We start from the raw sequence: 23,788 nt of genomic DNA, 5'->3' as shown, positions 1-23,788 counted from the left end.
CAACCCCTCCTGCAACCTCCAGCCAAGAGCCCCGCCCCCACCCCAGGCACGTCAGGGCACCACACTCCTCTAACCCGCCAGCCAGGCGCTGGCACCTGCACATCGTGGCACCACGAGGAAATGAGACGAAACATGTGTCAGCAGCAACGTGGACAAATAGGAGCTCATCCCACCCTCACTGTGACCGTGCCCTCCATAAAGGGGACGTCGCCTGTCCAAGGCCACCTGCTGGGTGGCTGAGGCCCAGATCTGAGCCCAGGCCTTTTTGATCCTAGAATGCGAGCAACCTGCCAGTCACGGGGGGCTGCCCTCACTCCAGCTTTCTTCTTGTATTCCCTCACCGGGGGCAGAGCCCCACTGACTTTCCAGCCTTCTGGAAGCCACAAGGCCGTGCCTGAATGACGTCTAGCATAGAGGCCCTCGTGCCCCTAAGCAGCCTTTTCCTGGAGGGTCCCAAATCCCGCACTCCCCCCAACCCCACTGCTTGTGCCTGTTCAGGCCACCGTCCTCTCTCCTCTGGGCCAGGACACCAGCCTCGTAACGGGTCTCCCCTTCGTTGTGTCCTCCACGCAGTGGCCAGAGTGGCTCTTCTCCACTGAAAACCCAGCCACAGCCCCTCCCATCACCAGTCAAAGCCAGCATCCTCACCGGCCCTTCTGTGTTCCTCCCGTAGGGCCCCCAGGCTGCTCCCCCGCTGCCACACCAGGTGACCTGCCACCCTGGCCTACACTCTTCCTCATGGCTGTGTGACCAGCTCCACTTCTTCAGGCCTCTGCTCAAATGCCACCTTCTCAGTGACGGTGTCCCTGCCTATCAACTAGAAATTATGACTGCCCCACATTCCTGAGGCCTCTCATCCTGCTAATGTACTGTGTAACTTACCTCCTAGAACATGGCACAATTCCCTCATTTGCTTATCATGGAACAAGAAACAGATGAAATGAAACCCAGCCCTTTTTGAGCCTCTGTCCAGGCAGCAATGTAGACAAATGTTACTAGCTCATTTAATCCTCTTCCTGCCAGAATGTGAGTTCCACAAAGGCAGGACATTTGACTTGTTCTGCCTCTTCTGTTCATTGATACACCCAGCATGGTTCAATGTCCTGGGGCACTGCTGGCACCTATCGGACTCACAGTAAGTAGGGCTCAGTGAAGGTTTCACAGAGCAGCCACATTGCAGCTATATGGAACTTAAACATGCTCATCACCATGAAAGCAGCGTTCCTTTGCTCTGGCTTTCCTGAGTGTCCCCCAAGGACCAGCAGCAGCCCTCGGCTTCCCCTCTGTTGGTATTAATCTGCTTTGGCCCTAAGCCCCTGGGATCCAAGGATCTTCCCTCAAACTGTATGAGAAAACAGACCACTTCACTGAGGGGATGGATTCACAGCACAGGGAAAAGACCGGTCACCAAGGAGCACCAGGCCACTGCCACCCTGCAACGGCAGGCCCCCAACCTCCGCTCAGAACCCTCCCCCCCACTCAGCTGCCGGAGGCTCAGGCCTAGCAGCCCGTGGCTAGGAAAGTGGAGACCACTTTGCTAATCGCCAAAGTACAAGTGGGAGGGCAACGTGTGTGGAGCCAAGAGGCCACATGGGTCACTGATGCAACCCTCATGTTTCAGACAGGGAAACTGAAGCCAAGGGAGGGGAAAGAGGCTCTCCCCAGGTTACACGGCAGGTCACTGCCCCACCGCCAGGCCCTGTGCCATCTCAGACAGCACTGCAGCAGTGGAGGTGAGACTCAGGAAAAGGGTACTCCACCTCTAGCCGGAGGCACCCTCCTCTCTGCACTCTGCCACAGAGATTCTGGAGATGCTGCGGAACACTGGTCCAAGTCTCATCGTGACCAGAACACTCGGGGTGGTGCTAAGGAACACTCAGGTTTGCCCTCAAAGTGTCCCTCCTATCCTATTCCGAAAGCGGCCCTCAAGGTTCTACCTCCTGACACAAAGATAGCAGGACCCACACCAGGAAAAGGAGTCTGCGCACCAAATGCTCGGGAGAACGTGGAGTGGGGCAGGGAGACCCGCCCGGGGCAGGAGCTTACCAGACCTCGGAAAGACGCACGGACTCCTGACCAGGAAATGCCTGTCCACACGTGGGCCCTGGAGAAACTCGAGCACATCTGTACACGCGGACACGTACCTGATGTTCACTGCGGCGAGGTCTGGGGTGACAAAAAGGGAAGAAGCCAGCCACCTCTAGCAGGAAGATGGAGAAACGGGTCTGCCCATAAGGAAATCCTACACGGCAGTCAAAGTGCATGAACAAGACCCTGTGTATCAACTTGGATAAATCCCGAAACCATACACTGAATGAAAAAGAGAAATATCAAAAGGATATATAGAGAGTATGTTTATAACTGTTTAAAATATAGAAAGCCTGGGTGGCTCAGTCGGTTAAGCGTCCGACTTCAGCTCAGGTCACGATCTCGCGGTCCGTGAGTTCGAGCCCCGCGTCAGGCTCTGGGCTGATGGCTCGGAGCCTGGAGCCTGTTTCCGACTCTGTGTCTCCCTCTCTCTGCCCCTCCCCCGTTCATGCTCTGTCTCTCTCTGTCTCAAAAATAAATAAATGTTAAACAAAAATTAAAAAAAAAAAAGAAAGCCAACAGAGTGGGCAACTGAGGAACGTTACTGTTGGGTCCTGATTTTCAGATAGAACTTGTGCACACAGGACCCACTCTGGGCCATGAGGCATTCCTTACAGAGAGTCAAGGAAGAGCTCCAGGGAACGATTCAAAAGAAAGAAAACACCACACACACAGAGATGTTCTCTGTGGCATATTTAGAGTGTGAAAAATCAGAAACTCCCAAAACAGTTTACAAGAGAAATATAAAAATGCACTACAACCAGACAAACAATAAACACGAGATAAGACAGAAAGATGGGAAAACATTCTTGAGCTGCACCATCACGTGTGGGTCCCACAGTAAGTGAACCGAGCAGACAACCAAATGTCCCAGCTGTACCAAAAGTATGCCTGCGGGTGGGCAAGACTCAAAGGCAGCATGGAAGAATAGAGATGGTTTATTAGAATTAGAGGCATAGTTTTATACTCTCACAGAAGCAGGTCATGAAGGGCTCTCAGTGGGGTCAGCTCCTTGCTCCCACCTGCCCACTCTCCGCCCCCCCAACCCACCTACTCTCTCCCCCAACCCGCCTACTCTCTCCCCCCCAACACATCCACTCTGTCCCCCTAACCCACCCTCTCTCCCCCGCAACTCACCCACTCTGTCCCCCCAACCCACCTTCTCTCTCCCCCCCAACCCACCCACTCTCTCCCCCGCAACCCACCCACTCTCTCCCCCCAACCCGCCTACTCTCTCCCCCCCAACCCACCCACTCTCTCCCCCCAACCTGCCCACTCTCTCCCCCCCAACCCACCCTCTCTCCCTGCAACTCACCCACTCTGTCCCCCCAACCCACCTTCTCTCTCCCCCCCCAACCTACCCTCTCTCCCCCGCAACCCACCCACTCTGTCCCCCCAACCCACCCACTCTCTCCCCCCAACCCGCCTACTCTCACCCCTGCAACTCACCTACTCTGTCCCAACCCACCTACTCTCTCCCCTCCAACCCACCCACTCTGTCCCCCCAACCCACCTACTCTCTCCCCCCAACCCACCCACTCTCTCCCCCGCAACCCACCCACTCTGTTCCCCCAACCCACCCACTCTCTCCCCCCAACCCGCCTACTCTCACCCCTGCAACTCACCCACTCTGTCCCCCCAACCCACCTACTCTCTCCCCCCCAACCCACCCGCTCTCTCCCCCCAACCCACTCTCTCCCCACCAACCCACCCACCCTCTCCCCACAACCCGCCTACTCTCTCCCCCTAACCCGCTTACTCTCTCCCCCCACAACCCACGGCCCAGGGACCAGGCAGACTCCTCGAACAGAATGCTCTCGTGGGGCGGTAAGAATCCCCTTCCGTAATTCCAGGCTATAGCAAGCCCTGCAAAGATTTCCATAAATCCATTCCAGATGCTACACATGTCACAGAAAAGGGCTCGGGAGTCAACAGCTCCGGAAACCAAGAGGTTAAGCAGCAGGGTCATCGTATTTCATCTCCCAGAGCCAGCTGCTTGAGACACAGCTTTTGCTTTAGGTAAAGAGAAATGTTTTCATATTGCATTTGTTCTCACAGTCTAACAACTTTCTGAGCGAGCCAGATTAGTTCATAACTTCAGTTGTGCACGTTTCTGATCAAAGCAAAAGCTGTTCCATGAGTCTGAAGAAGTAAACGGAATCAACCTCCAGAAACATCTTCTGTCCTCTGCAAATACTGCTCACTAACCTCAATTAACTGTTTAGCTGTTTGCTCTTCACTAATGAAGGGAGTCACTAGCTGAGTTGAGTTTTAAACCGGCACACTTAGAAATGATGCTCTCAGAAAAAAAAAAAAAAAAAGAAATGATGCTCTCAGACAACTCACAGTGGTGCCTGCCATCAGCTCACACCAGGAGACTCCATGGTAGACCACAGGATGACCAGTGTCCCTGAGGCTGGGCACTGTGTGACCACGCTGCCAGGGGGCAGCCCACATGCCCAGCCATTGCCCCTCGCCTTTCCACAGGCACAGCTGGACCCCAGTGGGTGATCAGGGACCTGAGATTTTGGCTATGACTCAGATGTCAGCAGTGGCTGACCAAGGATTGCCAGTTCTCCAGCGCTCCATTCCCAGGGACCCAAGACCAAAGTCCCGCCAAAATAACAATCACAGGGCACTGGTCCACTTCCCTCCTGGGGTATTTCCAAATCACTGTCTCCTCTCCAGGAGTCATTCTCTTGAGCAGAAAGCTTGTTCCTTTTCCACTGGGAGGAAACTGGGGACCGCAGGGTGTAACCCCACTGGGCTCAGTGACCATCCTGCTCTTACTTGGCATGTACACAGATACAATAAAGTATGTGGGCCAGAGGATCTCTGTGCCAAACTTGCCCTTTTAGGAGACAAACCTGAGCATCCATGCAGCCAACTTGGGCGTGGCCACCTACAGCGGGATCTGACCTGTGACACTGGCTGAGCAGAGCAGGTGCAGACCAGCAGTGCAGGCTCATGAGATGGCATTCGGGGGTGGACCCAGGCAGGGTCTGGCTGCTGGAGGTCAGGACACAGACCTGGACAGGACTCATGGGGAATAGGGCAGCTATGCCCAAGGTCCACAGAAGACACCTAGTATGTGCTGGGCACAGACAGATCCTTTAATTCCATCCCCACAACATTTTGAGGCAGGTATAGGTAAGGAAGGAGTTCAGAGAAGGCAAACAGCTACCCACTGCCTCCTGGAGGGAGGAGCTGCATCCTGACCCAGACCCATCCACAGTCAGCAACATACTCATTCGAGAAACGCATGCCCGCCTACCCCCCCCCCAGGCTGTATTGGGAGGGGGAGCAGACATGCACTGCACCCTTGAGGCTTCCCATGTGGCAGCTTCACCAGCACTCCACACGAGGCCTTCAGAGAGAATGGGCTCTGCAGGTGGGGTGCTTGAGCTGCACTTTAAAGGCAAGCTGGGCAGCAAAAGAGCGGAAAAAGAAGTACCCTGAGCACCTACTGTGTGCCACGTGGATCAGCTTACGTAATGGAGAGCCCGCTCCCTGACCCCCAGAGATCCTCATGACAGACACAGCAGGACTGGGGTTGACGGGGTGCAGACCCCGCAGGAGACGGCAATGGGATTCCTTACACCAGCCCCCCCGGCTCTGGGGCCTGCACCCAAGGAGACCCACTCAGCTTCACCGCGGAGCGGCTGCTCAGTGGGGTGTGAAGCAAAGCCAGTCTGTGTAAACGACACACAGACATGTGCAGGGCAGGGTGGGCGAGGCCCGAAAAATCAGTCGGGCTACAAACAAAAACAGAAGACAAACAGGCATATGGAGACCAGCACAATCCAGGACTGGCTTCAGAAACACAAAAAAGGGAAGGCAGGGGCAGGAGACCTGGGTTCCAGCCCTGAGCAAGTCGCTTGGCCGCTCTGGGCCCCAGTTTCCTCATAGGTTACATGAAGGAACGGGACTACACAACCTGTCTAGTTCTCTCCAGCGCTGACCTCTGCTGACTTGCGGCCAAACCAGGGAGGTGGGGTTCCAAGCATCATGGTCCTCTGAGACCTACATGCTCACAGAGGCTCCCAGCTGATTCTATAGGCAGAACCTGGAGGAGGGAGGAGATCTGCCCCACACAGGCTCTGAGGTTCCCCTGCCCTTCGCAAGCCACCCAGCGGGCCCCCGACCTACTGACAAGGGGAAGAGGCCCCAGCGGGCAGCAAGCACGGGGCACCAGGCCTCCTGGGATCCCCAGCCCTCATGGAGCACTCCCTTTCAGAGATAGAATGACCCCCAAAATAAGCAGACATCACAGGCACTAAGGCAGAGTGCTTAAGAGGCAGAAAGACTGTTCAGCCCCTTTAGCTGTATGGCTCTGAGCAAGCTACTAAACCCTCTTTGGGCTCAGGATCTGTGAAACCTCTGCCTAGGGGACAGTACCTCCCTCCTCACAGGTCTGATCACTCTGAGGATTAAATAGAGGGAGGGGAGAATTTGGCACGGCCCCTGTCACTTAAATGGTGGCAACGGCTGCTGTCAACAATGACAATGGTAAATGTCTGAGAGAGCTTGCATGACTCCACACTCCAAGCCAGGGGTAGAGGCCGAGATATGAATCAGTGTCTCCCAGAGAGGGAGGGAAGAGTCAGCAAGGTGGGCCTGGTCAGAGCCATTCCAGGAACTACCCCCAGAAAGAGGTGAACCATGGCTTTAAGACCCACCCCCGATCTCTTACCCTCACACTCAGGAAAGGTCTAGGAAGGACCTTGTTCCTTTATAATTTCTAGCACCCAGTTTCCACATGCCAGTAAGAGAGCCATGGAATATTATTCAGGGCTGAAACGTCCCTCCCCATCTTACAGATGAGAAACTGGGGCTCAGAGACACTGAAAGGCCTTGTCAATGGCATCCAGGGTCAGAGAGAGCACTAGAACCCAGGAACATGATACCTGGGCAGGACTCTGCCCACCACACCTCAGCTCAGTGTCGGCCCCAGGTACCACCTACCAGCTGGGGGCTCTGGGCAGATCAAGAGGCCACAGCAGCCCTACCCTCTCTACCTGCATAAGGTGCAAGAGGTAAGTAAAACCCCAGGACAGAAACACAAGCCAAGCCCCTTCCACCTCCCCTAGACCAGCATCAGTATCTCTTCTTAGTAATACAAGGGAGATAGTTCTGAAACCCAAAAAGAATCTCCAACACACACCTGGCTCTTCCCAGCTGGTCTCAGGTTGGACAACTTCCTGTCTGGAGAACTTATAATAAAAGGCACAAGGAAGGCTTCTTTAAATCAAGAGGCTTCCATAGATGGCCAAGGACTCCAAATGTTGGCCAGACACGTGCTGACAGAATGTTGGAGAGGAACACGGACGCCCAGCAGCCCACTCCTCACTTCCCAGAGGCCCCAGGAGACAGCCTCACAGCCTGCATTTGTACTTTGGTGCACAAGTATGCCGGCAAATTACCTCCTCCAGTTCAACAAACTTGTGCAGCCTCACTCTACCCTGAGCCCTGGGCTATACTACATCCTGGAAACACAGAATGAAGGAAGACACAGCCCTGGCCTCCAGGAGCTTGCAGAGGGGCTGATTTCAGCACATGGGAGCTCAGAGGAGAAGGGCCAACATAGAGATGGTCAGGACTGGCTTCCCACACGGCTGGAATCCACTAGAGCTTAATCTTGAAGAGTAAAAAGCTAAGCAGATAAAGAAGGGAGGGGTGGGCATTCCAGGAGGGGAAGTGACTGAGCAGAGTCTCAGGGGCATGAACGGCTCAGGGTGGACCAAAACTCTGGACAACTGAGTAAGGTAGAGAAGGCCAGGCCAGGCACTGTCAGAGAAGGCCAGGCCAGGCTCTGTGGCTCCTTCTGTTCTGGAGTCCTGATTGCTGACGCTATGTCTGACCACCGCCAACCAGCCAGAAAGCCAAGCACTCACTCAGCCAGATGGCCCTTCTCCTTCTGGTCATGACTCTCCTGTCAGGTACAAGAGACAAGGCCAGTCTATTGCCCCAGCTGCCTCAGTTTCCCCCTCTGTAAGATGGGGAACTTACTATGTATGCCCATCCCCAAAGCTCCCTGACTGCCACAGACAGACCCTATATCCTCACAAGGCCAGTCTCAGGCACACCAGGAGTCCCCTGCCCTGTGTCTTCCTGCCCCCCAGACATCAGGTGGTCTGGGGCACCCTGAGCAAAGCTTGCACTATGCCTAATTCTGCACAAGTTTTTCAAACAATGACTAATCCACTTGTCCATCTGCCAAAGCCTACAAAGCCCCTCAGACTCCCACAGTGACCAGGACTCAAAGAGCCTGGCCATCTGGGCAGGTTTCACAGAACTACATCCCAGACTACCATGATGATCTGGCAAGAGCAAGGGCCCCGCACAACACTCAATGGAGTATGAGCCACAAACGGTAAGGCCCAAGACCCTGCTAGGAGGGATGGGTGGGAACAAGGGATATGAGCAAGTTCTGGGGATAGGTAGGTCTCTCCAGTAGCCTGGCTTTTCAAAATCACTTAGGGGCGCCTGCGTGGCTCAGTCGGTTAAGCGTCCGACTTCAGCTCAGGTCACGATCTCACGGTCCGTGAGTTCGAGCCCCGCGTCAGGCTCTGGGCTGATGGCCCAGAGCCTGGAGCCTGCTTCCGATTCTGTGTCTCCCTCTCTCTCTGCCCTTCCCCCGTTCATGCTCTGTCTCTGTCTCAAAAATAAATAAACGTTAAAAAAAAAATTTTTTTTAATAAAATAAAATAAAATCACTTATACTTATTATTTGACAGAATTCTCAAAAACTTTATGAACAATTACTGTGTGCAATCAGACCATGAAAACAAATCAAACACCATTAAAAAGAGATAAACAAATCTGAATAATGCTTGTTTATAGTTTACTATAAACAAATTTGAGATGGAACCTTCTAGAAACTTCTAGAAAGGAACATTCACAGAGAAGACTCCATCCCTCAAAAGACACAGGAGGATCATCCATGTTGCCTACACAAAGACTATAAAGGGCAGGCTCCAGCTTCATCATCGTAACAGGAAACAACAGCACCCACTCCAGAACACAGGCCAAATCAAGCTGGCATTTGCTGAGCCTCTGCCCAGAGCCAGGCATGTGCTAGGCACGCTGGGGAAGGGAAAGATGAAGACTGGGGCCTCATCCTCCCAGCAGAAAAGAGAAAGCAAGGGCACAACTGAACACCAAATGAGGCAAGTATCCAGTGTTTTCAGTGGGGCATACACAGTGCTTTGTTAAGAGCAGTTGGGGGTTGGAGGGGAGGATCAGAGAAGAGAACACTGTAGTCTGGGAAACTGAAGGAGACTCAAAAGAACATGAGGACACCCTGTGCTACAGTCTGAATGTTTATGCCCCTGCCCCAAATTCCTATGTTGAAATCCTAAATCCCAGTGTGATGGTGTTTGAAGGTGGGGCCTTGGGGGAGTTGCTTAGGTCATGGGGATGGAGCCCTCACGAATGGGATTAACGCTCTTATAAGACAGACCCCATGTGAGGGCACAGCAAGAAGCTGGCAGTCTACAACCCAGAAGAAGGCCTTTGCTGGCACCTTGCTGGTACCCTGGTCTTGGACTTCCAGCCTCCAAAACTGTGAGAAATAAATATCTCCTTTGTTTTTAAGCCACCCAATCTGTAATATTTTGCTACAGCAGCCCCAACAGACTAAGACATCATGAAATAAACATGGGCAGAATGCGGTTTTGCAAGCCAGTTCCACTGCCCTCCAACTGAATCAGTAAGCATTGTGCCTTCTAAAGTGATGAGGGAAGAGTCCCTCCTCCCAACACACTACTTAGGAACCATTAGTAGCAGTCACCATTTATTACCCAGCCACCTGCTGCAGGCCAGGCCTCCAGCTGCCTCATTTTATCTCACAGCCACCTGTAAGATCATGCCTGAGGGGAAAGAGGTCAGGGGATTATATCTGGGGCCCCGCTGTTCCCAAATGTCACAGACTCTGTTGGAACACAGGTCTTGGGCTCCAAGCCATGTGCTCCTGCCCTGGCTGGCACAGTACAGACTCTGCTGGGGGCAGAAGTGGTGATGAGCTCCAGTGAGGAGAGGAAGAGGAGGCCAGAGGCGGAAAGTGTGCTCCCAGGCTGGCCGGACCAGTGCTGGGCAACAGAGGCCAGCCTCCAGGCTCCCTCCAGCCTCTGTCCCACCAGCAGGAGGATCACTTCATGAGGCTGCTTAACAGTAATCACCCCAATAAATAAAATAAATGGCTTCAATTTAAAGCACATTATGTTAACAGCAGGCTTTGTGCCAGCTGACGGGGCCTGGCTCCGCTGCTCAGAACAAGCGCCTAAAACAGGGATGGGTACACAGCGCTGCCTCCAGTGAAAAGCCCTGCTCCACACAGTCAAGCAATAGGGACACAGTGACCGCCCCACCAGGAGGATCATGCCCCTCACCCCACCAAGTCTGCGTGGCAAGACTGGAGATTCCCACCACTCCCCCAACTTTCCACCACGGGCCAAGCAGGATACCTGGGGCACAGACAGAGCACAAGGATCTCTCAGGAGCTCCAGGTGGGGAAGAGGGACTGCTCTTTCCCCTAAGGGGCAGGCCGCCCCCCTTCTCCCAGAGGGCCCATCCATGCTAGGTATGATGTGGATACCGGGTGGATGCACCCCGGGAAGCTGAGAGGCTATGGGCAGAGCCCAGCTGAGGGTCACTTGGTGGGGACAAGGGCAGGCCGGAGGAGGCTCGTGATGCGCAGACACCCGGCCACCACCGCCCCCATCCACACGGGTCCCTCGGACTGCGACACCAGGAAGCACTGATGTCTTCTCCATCCGGATGCAACCATCCAGCTTCTGTTTCATCTACCTTTTTCAAACGGCCTCATCAAAGCTGGTTTACACAGGGCACAGGAAGGAAATGACTGCCCACGATCGCCAGGCAGACTCCCTTTCATTTCAATCTTCCTTTCTAAAACCTGGGGGGAGAGGGCGGGACGCTTGTGGTGAAAGAACAAAAACAGCTCTGCGTGCGCCCCAGGCTTCCGTGGTGGGAGAGCAGTGCGGGCGGGCGGCTCCGGCGCGGCACCGGGCCCAGCCAAGCAAACACGAGGCAGGGGCGCCCTCCAGTGGCCACACGGAGAGCCACACGCGGCTCCTCGGGCCTGGGAGGGGACCCTGCTGGGCAGGCGAGCAGCTGCCCCCTTACTGGGTCTCAGGAACAGGGCCAGGACAGGCAGGGGTGGCTGGGGGCCCAGTGTGGGCTGCACTCCTGTAGCTACTCCAGCCTCCTGACCTCCTGGCCTGGAGACCTACGCACTTATTCTAGCGCCGGAGCTCCCTCCATCCAGCACATACCCCAATGCACACACCACATGGGTTCACTCCAGGGATACAGCTCCCCTAGGACTGACCCCTTAGTCCCTCTCAGGTACAAGGCTGCTGGAAAGCTAGCCCCCAACAACCAGCAGGGCTCTGGCCTCCCCTCCCCAGCCAGAAAGATCCGTGGGGACACAGTGCAGGGAGGCCCATTTGGAATGGGTGAACACAGACAGGCCCAGCACCTGGCAAGGTCTGCCGGAGGTGGGGGTTAGGGTGAGCTGGCTCTCAACCCGCTCTCCCAAAAGGGAGCAGAGGCTGCTGATTACACTGATGCCCAAACAGAAGACAGAAGGGCCGGGGCTGATTCTAACCCCAGCTCTGTGTGGCACTGAATAAGTCATTGCCTGCTCCACCCCAGGTCTGCCAGCTCACTGGGAGGGCACTGTACCCAGAGGTTCGGAGTTTCCTTCCAGTTCCAAAACTTGGTGGTTCTGCAGTGTTCTGGGAAGGCAAGGGAGAGTTACAAGCTCGGTCTTTGTTCAGTTTGATGTAATTGGGGCCTCTGGGCAGGGGGACGATACAGATTTCGAGGTGGGCTATGGCCCAGCCCTCACTGGCTCCCACTCTTGTGGGCATCAACCCCTCCCTAAAGCATGTCACACAGTCCAGCCCCAAGACTTTGTTTGAGACCTCAGGTAAGTCAGCTGACCTATCAGCCTCGGGGGCTCCTCCCCTGTCACAGTAAGGCTCAAGTGAGACGTTTGTAAAAGCATTTTTATATACGCCAAAGCGCTGAACAAATGTTACAATTACTCTCCTAATCAAGTCTTCATACGAGTAACACCACCTCATTGATTTTAGGGACAACATTACTACACACATTGGAAATTTCTAAACTGTATGCTTCAGAATATAAGCGTTTCCAGAGATGCTATAACATCTTTCCAGGTGGGGAGGGGAGAGTCAAGACACCTGGTCTTTCTTGTAAAATGCATTTTGGTAAACACACAGGAAAAATACCAAATACATTTACACAGTTGTCCTTATCAATATATAATCATCTCACCATTAGTCATTAGGAAAATGCAAATCAAAACCAAAACGGGATGCTACTTAACAACATTGAGAATGGCTATGATCAGAAAGACAGACGAGGGGCGCCTGGGTAGCTCATTTGGTTGAGTTCTGACTCTTGATTTTGGCTCAGGTCATGATCTCCCCGTTCGTGAGATCGAGCCCCATGTCAGGCTCCACACTGTGAATGTGGAGCCTGCTTGGGATTCTCTCCTCTCTCTCTGCCTCTCCCAACTCATGCACCCCCACGCTACTCTCAAAATAAATAAATATTAACCAATGAAAGACAGCAAGTGCTGGTGAGGATGTGGAGAAACTGGAACCCTCATACCCTGTTGGTAGGAATGAAGAATGGTGTAGCCGCTTTGGAAAACAGTCTAGCATTTCCTCAAAGGTTAACATATGACCTAGGCATTCCATGCCTGGGTATATACTCATACATACACATAAAAACTCATAAACAAATGTTCACAGCAGAATTATTCACAATAGCCAAAGAGGGGAAACCACCCAAATGTCCCTCAATTAATGAACGGATAAATGTGGCCTGTCCATACAACGGAATATTATTCAACCATAAAAAAGGATGGTGTACTGATACGTACTAAGTGAAAGAAGCCAGATACAGAAGGTCACACACCGAATGAGTCCATTATTATGAAATGTTCAGAACAGGCAAATTTATAGAACTAGAAAGTGGTTTCATGCTTGCCAGTGCGAGATAAAAAGGGGAACGGGGAGTGACTGTTAATTGGTACAGGGCTTCTTTTGGGGGTGATGAAAATGTTCTGGAATTAGTGGTCATGGCTGAACAATCTTATGAATATTAAAAACCACTGAACTATTTTAAAGGGGTGAGGTTTATGGCATGTAAATTCTATCTCCATTTAATTGCAAAAAAAAAAAATGTGGTTATCTGTCTTTTGAGAAATGATCTATGGGAACAGAAAACAGAACACAGTGAGGAATTACTGATGTCCAAAGCCTGAACGTTCCATTTGCACACTGAGGCCCTCAGAGCATTTACCAATCACCCATGTATCAGTGTGATTCATCTAGAGGATGATCCCTGACCTATGTTATGGGTTTTGCCTTCTCATTTTAACACATTATCAATGTTATTATCTGTGAAATTATCAGAGTCTATTGTATAGGATATGATAATACCACATTCCTTACAGATCAATGACTGAAGTTTTTCATGAGAAGCATGCATTGATACACAAAATACTAGTTATTTCATGAACATATTCTAATTTAAAAGACTTCCACTAGTAAGTGTTTGGTAGATAACATTGTTCTCTAAATTCTATAGTATAAAATGTCAGCCAATCTTTTTTTGTTTGTTTGTTTGTTTTGAGAGAAAGAGAAAGTGCTCGTGCTCACACCCACACGTGAGCAGGGGAGAGGCAGAGACAGAATCCCACGCAGGCTCTGCACTGTCAGCACAGAGCCCAACGGGCGGCTCCAACTCATGAACTGTGAGGTCATGACCTGAGCCAAAATCAAGAATTGGACACTTAACTGACTGAGCCACCAGGTGCCCCTTATCCTACCTTTCCAAAGAGCCTCTCATTTCAGGACGCGTTTTTCCAACCACCTCCTTCCCAGACTGTCTAACTTATTCACGTTTCATTCCAATGCAAGGTGCCCACTACTCTGGCAGGCCGGAGAAGCTGCATTTCAGTGTCACCTGTTTGTCAACAGCTTCCTCAGTAAGACAGCCAGCATGGAGGTCTTAACGCTTCTTTCCAGCCCCGGCTAGGGGCTGAGGTGCTCATCTTTTCAAAGCCGCTCAGTTTTGCTCATGCAGAAACCCTGGAAATGCCCCAATGTGTGCAAAGAGCCTCTGTCCAGCCACCCTAGTCCTCAGCATTCGCTCCTCCTGGAATCCAACAAGTGCTTTAAGTGCGGAAAGCACGTGGCTTCTTATTCCTAACTTGTCATCTGGGGACTGAGCAACCCAGCCTCATGCTGAGGAAGACGGGATTTACAGGAGAGGGGCAGATCATGGAGAACTCTGGTAGGATTTCCTGGGTTTGACTAACACAGCCATCAGTCCATCAACTGTGAATATTTACTGAGCGCTTTGAATGTGCCAGGAGCTGTGCTAAGAAGATAACGGTGACGAGGGACAGAGGGAGCACCTCTGTTCCCACTGTTTCGTGTCTTCTGCACTCCTGGCCTCTTGCTCTCCACTGTGAACACGAACACCTCCTTTCAGGCAAGAGAAGAAACTGATCTGATGGGTGAGTTTGGAAGGCATGCTTGACCTGGCCCCTTCCTCTCCCCTCTTCTGGAATTACCTGCGGAGAGCCTGCCCATCCCCGCAGGGAGGCCAGTGGCTGTCCAGGGATGCCTGTCCCTCCAGAAGTTTGTCTGATTCTTGTGTTGCAGGTTAGCAGGCTGCCTGTCCAAGTCTATCACCTCCAACTTGGACCAGAAGCAGGCAGGAGTGGCACTGACGGGGTTCCTGCCAACCTCCATCAATGAAAAAGGTAAGTGATGTCCCTGCCCTCCTGGAGATTATATTCTAGTAGGGAGAGGTAGCCTGCGAATAAGTGAGGATTGTTATTTTCTCAAACATGAGGAGCACACTCCCACGTGCAGTTTTCCCTGCCTAGAGTTCTCCCTTCTAAACGTCCAAAGGTCTACATGCTCACTTCCCTCAGTCCCTGCTCAAACGTCACCTCATTGGCAGGGCCCTTCCTGACCACCTATACCAAACAGCCATCTGCCCACCCCCGACACGTACACTCCCCATGCCCTTTACCTTCTCTAAACTTCTCACTGACTGGCTCTGTATGTACTTGATTTTTTGTTTCAAGTCTCTCTCCCACACCTCCCCCACAACCCCAGAATGTAAGCTCCACCAGGGCAGAAACTCTGTTCCGTTCCCACTGGTCACAGGCACAGGATAAGCGCTCAGCATCTGTTGAGTGAATGAACAAATGAGGATGTGCTACAAAGCAGGTGACGGGAAAGATAATGAGGGCTCAGGTGAGGCTGCGTTAGAAAAGGGGTTTTGGGAAGGCCTTCCTGGGCGGCTACCATCTGAGTGATGACACAGTGACAGAACAGGAGAAACACCACAAAGCAGCAGTACTGTGAGCAATACTGGTGAGCCCCGCCAGGCCTCTGCAGGGAGCTGGCCACCCCACAGAGAAAGGAGCGGATGACCATGGGTCCTGTCGGTGCTGAGTGATGCCAGGAGCTCTGGGGCCTGCTCACCATGGTGATCTCCCCAGAAGTCAGCAATAGTGGGACCGTGCTAGGAGACTGCCCCCGTAGCAAGAGACAAAGCAGTACTGGGCTAAGTGCTCTACAGAATGGCAGCATCTCATCCTCACTGCTACATGGGAGGTGGGTGTGTGAGCCTCACTTACAGAGGAAGCTTCGGGGGATTACCCACCGTCACCCAGCTAGTAACTGGCCAGCTGGGGCTGGAACTCAGAGCTCACTCCCTCAGGACCATCTCCTGTCCAACCTGCTGAGTTTTACAGCAAGATAAGCTGTATGTAAATGTGACACTAAGCGATGTGGGTTCCTGGATGGCAGGGGCTGTGCCTGACCCATGTCTGTGTCCCCATAGCTGTGAACCCAGGGTCCCACGGATAACACGTGCTTGGTGATGCCCAAGGTGGGCTCCTGAGGGGTGGGACAGGGATGGCTGGTTGTCTACCCTGAAACCTACTCTCCTCTCCTTCCTATTAACTGGACCCCTATTTTTAACTGAGCACTCTTTGATTCTCCCTCCATCCTGCTACCACAATACAGATGTGATGGCTAAAGCGGCAATAGCCATCCTGGCCCAAAAGGACAAGGACCACTCCCCAGTGACAGTGAAACAGGAAGCTGCAAGGAGCCTAGGACACTGATGACTTCACGAAGCCCCCACGCCACCGGGAATGGCTAGCTCTGAACTTCCATTCAGATGAGAAATAAGGCTCAATCTTGCTGAAGCCGGAACAATTTGGGGTTTCTGGCATATTCTATCAAACTCAATATGGCAAGGAAGGCTTATGAGAAAGGTAAGTCTTGACCTAAGTTTTAGAAGAGCAGGATTCCTCCTGACAAACAGAATGAGGCAACAGATGGCTCAGAAGCAGAGTGAGCAAAACCCCACGTGAAGGGACAGCTTTTCCCCCAGCCTAGGGAGGAAAGGCTGGGCAAGGAAGCCGAAGTCAGCTGCAGTAGGTCTAGAATTTGGAGAAGCCGGAGATGACAGTGCGCCAGGAATCAGGAGGTTCTGAGGGGAAGTCACACCATAAAAGCATTTTCACAAGATGAATGTAGCAGTCTTTCCCAGGCCAGCAGAACTAGGACAGCCTGGATGACAGAGAGCTGTTCAGCCAAATGTTTCCTGAATGCCTATGTGCCAGGCGTCGTAGGGAACATACCTGACCTGGGTAAGAAAGCTGGACAGGACGGCCCAGGCGCTCCTCCATCCCTTACAGCAGTGACTCCCGTGCCTGCCTCTGCAGCTCTATACAAACTCGGATTCCCAGGCCCCACCCAGGAGATTCTGACCCACAGGCTGGGACAGGGCCCAGGATTCTGAACCTTTCTTTTTCTTATTTATTTTGAGAGAAAGAGAGAGAGACCACGAGTGGGGAGGGGCAGAGAGAGAGAGAGGGAAAGAGAGAGAGTCCTAAGCATGCTCCATGCCCAACGCAGGGTTCAAACTCACAAACTGTGAGATCATGACCTGAGCAGAAATTAAGAGTCAAGACACTTAACCAACGGAGCCACCCAGGCGCTCCCAGGATCCTGAATTTTTAATAAGCATGCCCAGGTTGACTGTGATGCAGTCAGTCCATGGAGCTGTTACACAGGCCAGAAGCAGCAGCTAACCTGACCTTGGAACACAGTGGGTTTGGATGCTTATTAAATACGTGAACAGATGACGGACTTCCATACTGTTAGGGGACAAACTAGATTTAGAAAGACTTTCAGTAATAATCGAAACAAGGGGACAGCTGGGTGGCTCAGTTTAGCATCTGACTCTTGACTTTGGCTCAGGTCATGATCCCAGGATCATGGAATTGAGCCCCGCATCAGGCTCCACACTGAGAGTAAAGCCTGCTTAAAATTCTCTCTCTCTCTCTCTCTCTCTCTCTCTCTCTACCCCCTGCCCCTCTCCCCAACTTGTGCTCTCTCTAAAATAAAATAATAATCATCAACACAAGATTTTTCTGGTTAAGTGAATGGTTTTTTAGCTAATATTTAATTAACCAAAATATAAGGCCACTAATAATGTCCTGTGATCTATTTCTGCAACCATCTCAGCTAAAAGGTATTTCTGTTTCACTTGAAAATGGCCTTAGAAGAGACCTCCGGGTGTGAGAACATTTCCATGCTGGCTCACTGTAGCTCTGCTCTGCATCTTACAGACGTGGTGGAGTCCAAGAGCCCACCCTGAGGGTGGAGGCTGTCTCCAGATAGTTGGGTAGGCAAGGAGCTGCCTTCCTGTCCCCAAGATGTTCTAACATACTTCAAGGCAACTCTCTCTGGGAGTGAACTGTCCTTATCACCTTACCTGCTAGAAGATAAAGTGCTACTTAAAGAGGAAACATGGCACAAAGCGAGAGACAGTGGCCCAGGACATGGGTCTAGTCCTAGCCAGGTCAGTAACCCCCCAAGTGGCCTTGGGCAAGTCTCCTCACCCATTACGTTATATGCTCTTAAAGGTCCCAGGCCTGATGCAGCCAGGGTGAGAATTTCTAGTTTCCTTCTTCTTAATTAATACCAAAAGGACAATTCTCAGTATAAAATGCACTCCCAGAGGCACCTAGGTAGCTCAATCGGTTGGGTGTCTGATTATTGATTCCGGCTCCAGTCATGATCCCACAGTTTGTGAGACTGAGCCCCAAGTTGGGCTCTGTGCTGACAGTGTGGGGCCCGCTTGGGATTCTCTGTCTCCCTCACTTTCTGTTCCTCCCATGCACACACGCATGTGTGCACACTCACTCTCTCTCTTTCTCTCTCTCTCTCTCTAATATAAATGTTTTTTTAAAAGAGCACTCCAGGGCGCCTGGGTGGCTCAGTCAGTTAAGCGTATGACTTTGGCTCAGGTCATGATCTCATGGTTCACAAGTTCGAGCCCCACATCGGGCTCTTTGTCAGCACAGAGCCTGCTTTGGATCCTCTGCCTCCCTCTCTCTTCCCCTCCACTGCTTGCTCTTTTGCTCTCACTCTCAAAACAATAAATAAAGGGGTGCCTGGGTGGCTTGGTCGGTTGAGCGTCCGACTTCGGCTCAGGTCATGATCTCAAGGTCTGTGAGTTCGAGCCCCGCGTCGGGCTCTGTGCTGATAGCTCGGAGCCTGGAGCCTGCTTCGGATTCTGTGCCTCCCTCTCTCTCTGCTCCTCCCCTGTTCATGCTCTGTCTCTCTCTGTCTCAAAAATAAATAAACGTTAAAAAAAAAAATTATAAAAAAATAAATAAATAAATAAAAATTAAAAAAAAAAACCTGCACTCCCATATGTAAGGCATGATGTTCAGTGCTGGGGATACAACACTTAAGTCAGCGTCCATGCCCTTTGTCTACTTTGTCTTGAAAGGCAGACAAATAATTCATTCAATAATTATATAATTACAACAATGATAAATGTTACCAAGTAAAAGTACTTGGTGCTATGAGAGTGTGTAACGGGTGCTCAGGAAGGTTTACCAAGGAAATAACATTTACACTGAGACCTGAAAGCAGGATTTAGGGATAGGGGTCAGGGTGGGGGTGGGGGCAGGGGTACTCCAGGCAGAGGGAAAAGCCTATGTGAAATGATGCCAGAAGAAGCATTCCTTTCAGGAATATTCCAAACCTGAGGAAGAACTAAGATGCCCAATAAAATGAAGCAAACCTTTTAGGACCATACATTTAAAGAAAAAAAGAGCACCGTTTATCACAAACAGAAAACAGACTCATAAAATGTGAACTCAAAAGTAACAGGAACAATTTTACGCTGACACTGATAAACTCTTATCTGACCACAGCCATCTGGCTACAAAAGCCCCCCCGACCCTCATTTGTGATGCCTCAACACAGGTGGGATCAATTCCCTCAGGTCATCCGCAGCTGCTTCCAGGCCTTGGTGACCTGTGGCTGTCAGAACTGAGCACAGCAGAGGGAGGGAGAATGAAACGCAGACACCACGATGGGAGCCTGGCCCTAAAGCCAGTATTTCTGGCGCTGAGTATGCACCAGGCATCATGCACGGGGATGGGAGATAAGACCTGATACATTCATAGCACCAGGGTATGCGAGGAAGACGTGCCTTGCAGATGGGGGTTCCCCGGAAGGCTCCAAAGAGGGAATGACATCTGAAGATGGCCAAACAGTGTGAACTACCTCTGTGCACCCAAACGCACCTCTGTGCACAGACCGCAGCACAACATAGCAAAGGCCTGGAAGCTGGAAAGTCCTGAGTGCACAAGAAGCTGTGGCTGGAGCTCGAGATAAGGGGACAGGTAAAGATGACAATGCTGGCCTTCAGGGTGGGGTTTGGAGACACGGTCAAATCCCAGCTCTGCCCAGAACAGCCCTTTGATCACAGGCTTTTGGCTTTCTCCCTTGAACCAACACAGAGTTTCTCAAGCATTAAAGTCCTAGGGATCACGTGGGACAAGTTGCCAGGTGTCACCCTGAGATCCCAATTAGGTAAACCGGGATGGGCCCCAGAGTGAAAAACCCAGATCAGACAGTAGGTCCCAAGGACCTGAATTCTTGGCCTCCTACAGCATGAAGTCCATGGCCCAAGTGCCCTTCCCTGATTATGGTGAGCTCCAGACAGGCTCATTTGTTCTGGGCAGGACATAGACCTTGTATGCTATGGGGGGGGGGGGGGGGGGGGGGAAGCAGGAACAAAAAGCTGTGGAGGGCTGGGCACAGATTGTCCCCAAGTCTAGGGACATTCCCGGGGGGGGGGGGGGGGGTGAAAGCTAAGTAAAGAGTGGCCAAGGGTCCAGGAGGAAAGGAAGGACATCCTGGGCAGAGAGCTTGTGTAAAGGCACATTCAGCACAGTCAAGATCTAAGGTGCACACAGGAGGACAAGAAGCCAGGTTGGAGAGGAAGGCTAGGCCCACAACACAGCCCTCCTAGAAGCTGGGGCTTGATTCTGCAGGTTAAGAGAGCTACCAAAGACCCCGGAACCCTACAGGATCCTGGCAGCAGCTCCCCTTGTCGCTCACTGGGCACAAACACATGGAACATTATTACTCTTGCCTCACTGCTCCTTCTCCCACCATCAGACTTCATCCTTTAGGATCACCTACTAGTCCTACCCAAAAATCAGAATTTGGATCCCCTCTGTGCAACCATTAGGTCAAAATGAGGCTAGCAATGTGACTGAAGTAATTAACACTAAGTCAGGAACAGTATCTCTGACAAGCAGAGCCAGGAGATCAAGGGAGATGATGCGGAGATGTGGGAGCTGCCACAGAGGCAGTTTGGTCCCGCCTGGGACAAGGTGGCCAGCTCTGTTGTGCTCTCCCCAGATCATACATATCTGTACCTTTTAGGGCTTTCTCTTCCTCCCTGAGAGGAACTGGTGGCTTCTCTAAATGGGTTTGTGACCCTCGAGAGTAGGGAAGAAGACAGAGAGGGGATGAGGTAGTTCACACTGTTTGGGTTTGGGCTTAGACAGTTCTGACCGAAACACCATAAGAGCTGTGAGAATGTCACTGCGATTTCAGCAATTCAAGCGACCTAAGACTGTCCAGCAGACTCTGCACAGAATGACTACTGGTGCCTTCAAATGACCTGGTCCAACCTAAAAAGTCAAAGACTGAGTAGAATAAAAAGAAGTGCAGACAGTGAAGACAGTGCTGAATCCTGCAAGGCTACCAGAGAGGGGGGAGAGCCAATTCTAGAGGGAACAGGGACTTAATGGGGGGAGACCGGGTCAGGGGTAGTCGGTTGACACCCGGGCTCCACGGCTCCACTCCAGCACCAGCCGAGTGCACCGGACTCCCGGACACGCCCCCCGGACGTCGCCCCCGGCGTACCGCAAACACCCATTTCGGGCAAAGCGAGAAGAATGGCGGGGGGAGGGGGCGGTGGTGGGCATCCACCCGGAGCCCTCAGCCGCGGCCCCGCTCACCTTGCACTTGAAGCCGGCGGCGGGCGGCAGCAGCTCTCGAAGCAGGGCCTTGGCCACCTCGCGGCTGGCCTCCTCGCTCACGAAGTGCAGGTTAAGCACCTCGTGCGCCTCGAACTTAGCGAGGCGCAGCAGGGAGCGGAGCGCGACGCGGGCCTTGGCCTGCAGCGCGGCATTGTGTTCCGCCTTGGTGAACATCATCAGCAGGTGATAGTCCACCGGTCCGGCCACGCCGCCCTCCAGGCTCTTGGCCTTGGCGCCCGGGGCCGGCGCCACGGAGCCCCGCGCCACCTCCGGCGCGGGCGGCGTGGGCGCGGCAGGGGCCCCGGCGCGGGCCTCCTTCAGCCTCTTGGTGGCGCTGGAGAAGGTCTCCCGGCCCGAGCCGAGGTAGTAGAAGGCACAGACGGCCAGTGCTGCGGCCAGCAGAAGCGCGCAGTAGTGGGAGCGCACAGCGCCCAGGCGCGCCATGGCCCGAGCGCATGGGGGCCCGCCTCGCCGACCCATGCGCCACGGGCCGGCGGACCGAGCAGCCGGGGAGGGAGAGCCGAGACCAGCACCCTGGCAGCCACTTAGTAGCCTAGGCGGCGGACAGCGGCCATAACGGGGGCGGTGCCGCGCTGCCCGGAGCCAATCCTCGGGCGCTGATGCGCGGAGAGGCGGAGCCAGGGCCGCCGGGCAGCCGCTGGGTCCTAGATTTAGAGGGATTCGAGCTGGGAAGGACCGAGCAGGCGGGTAAGTATTCAGACTTGGAGAAAGCCAAGGTCTGTTAAAACTGGCCGTCCTAAATATCTAGCCCCAGACGCTAGATATCGAAGCTGAGCCTTGAAAGGCATAGAGGCGCCCCAACGCAGGTCCTTCGGTTAGCAAAACCACAAAACTGGACGCAGAAAGAGAACATTTTATCTCTATACCTTTCTGCCCCGAATGTTTGCAGGCTTTGAACCCTCTCCCCGACTCCCTCCCTTCACACCTGGGAGAATGGCTGGGGCTAGGGAATTTAAACTCGCCAGCTCCTTCCTCATTCACAGTAAATAAGGAATTTCCTTGGGGTGGAAATGGCCTGCCCAGGGCACGGGCACCTGAGGCCAAACGAAGGCTATGTGAAGGATGTGGCCAGCAGGGGGACCCCGCTGCCCACGACTTCGGGAGAGACTCCTGAGCTCCAGGCGAGTAACGCCAGAGATGAAGTCTTTTTTTTTTTTTTTTTTTTAACAGACAAACACTTGAAACGAGCCTTAAGATGTACCAGGTAGTCTTTCAAAATTTTAACTGAGGCATACTGAGGTAACTTGCCCAAGGTCACAGAGTGGCGGTTTTGACCTTAGATAGTTGGACACTGACAACTACCCCATAAAAAACTCATTAACTTCAGTCTTCTAAGGACTGACGATAATACCATAGCATTTAAACATGTACAAATGATCTGCATGCTTGATAGACGTGGAAGCGAATGCACATGTACTGGAGAATTATCACTCAGCAGTTTATTGTGCCATGCCGTTATTGGTCAAAGCATGGTACCCAGAACCACAACTGATCTCATTTTTAACTCTTGTTCGTTTCAATCGGGATAACACTTTTCTGAAAAAATAACTGGAGCTCTGAAGCAAGGTTAGCAACAAATTCAATACATACTAGTCATCTTGTGTGTTGAGCGGAGCCCTGATACCTGAATTAACTCACTTGCATGATAGGCTCTTACTTGAATTCATTTAATCTACACAACCCTAAGAAGAGGTATTATTTGCACTTTACAACTGAGGAAATTGAGATTCAGAGCAGTATATTACCCAAAGCTCATTGGCTAGTAAGCAATGGAATCGGACCTCAACCCAAGTCTTAACTGCTTCTCATGCCCAGGTTTTCAGCCAAGATTAGCACTGAAAGCAATAATTCGAGCTCTGAATTGTGTGTATTTTACCACAGCTTTTAGCAGACACTGTGGTTACAAGAGCAAGCTCTCCAAGTTAAGAGAGCTGGAAGTCCAGCTCTAGCAATGCAAATTATTAGACGTCAGGCAAATTACGTAATCTGAGCTGCAGTTACACCCATTCGTAAAACAGGGCTAATATGAGCACCTACGCCGCCTAGGGTTATGAGAGAAAATACACAAGAAGTAGTTAAAACTGTGCCTGACACTTAGCAAACAATATAAACTATGCTAGAAACACCAAACTCTACAAGAAGTCTAAATATCCAACAAGTGCCAAAATACAATTCAGTGACCATAGCTTTACTAGGGTAATTACAAATACCAAACCATAAATCTCC

The 23,788-nt window shown here is 52.2% G+C and overlaps 1 protein-coding gene across 1 annotated transcript in view; it reads right to left on the bottom strand.

The window, feature by feature from the left end:
* XXYLT1 (xyloside xylosyltransferase 1) overlaps nt 1-22,146 on the bottom strand; it is a 168,344-nt gene extending 146,198 nt beyond the window's left edge. The window contains exon 1 of the mRNA XM_043594550.1: nt 21,521-22,146. Coding sequence (XP_043450485.1) covers nt 21,521-22,021 — 501 coding nt within the window. The 5' untranslated portion in view covers nt 22,022-22,146. The remainder of the gene's footprint in view (nt 1-21,520) is intronic.
* Between the last annotated feature and the right edge of the window lie 1,642 nt (nt 22,147-23,788).

This window comes from Prionailurus bengalensis, chromosome C2 (genome assembly GCF_016509475.1).
Source record: "Prionailurus bengalensis isolate Pbe53 chromosome C2, Fcat_Pben_1.1_paternal_pri, whole genome shotgun sequence".
NCBI lineage: Eukaryota > Metazoa > Chordata > Mammalia > Carnivora > Felidae > Prionailurus > Prionailurus bengalensis.
This window is presented reverse-complemented; position numbering and strand designations above follow the sequence as displayed.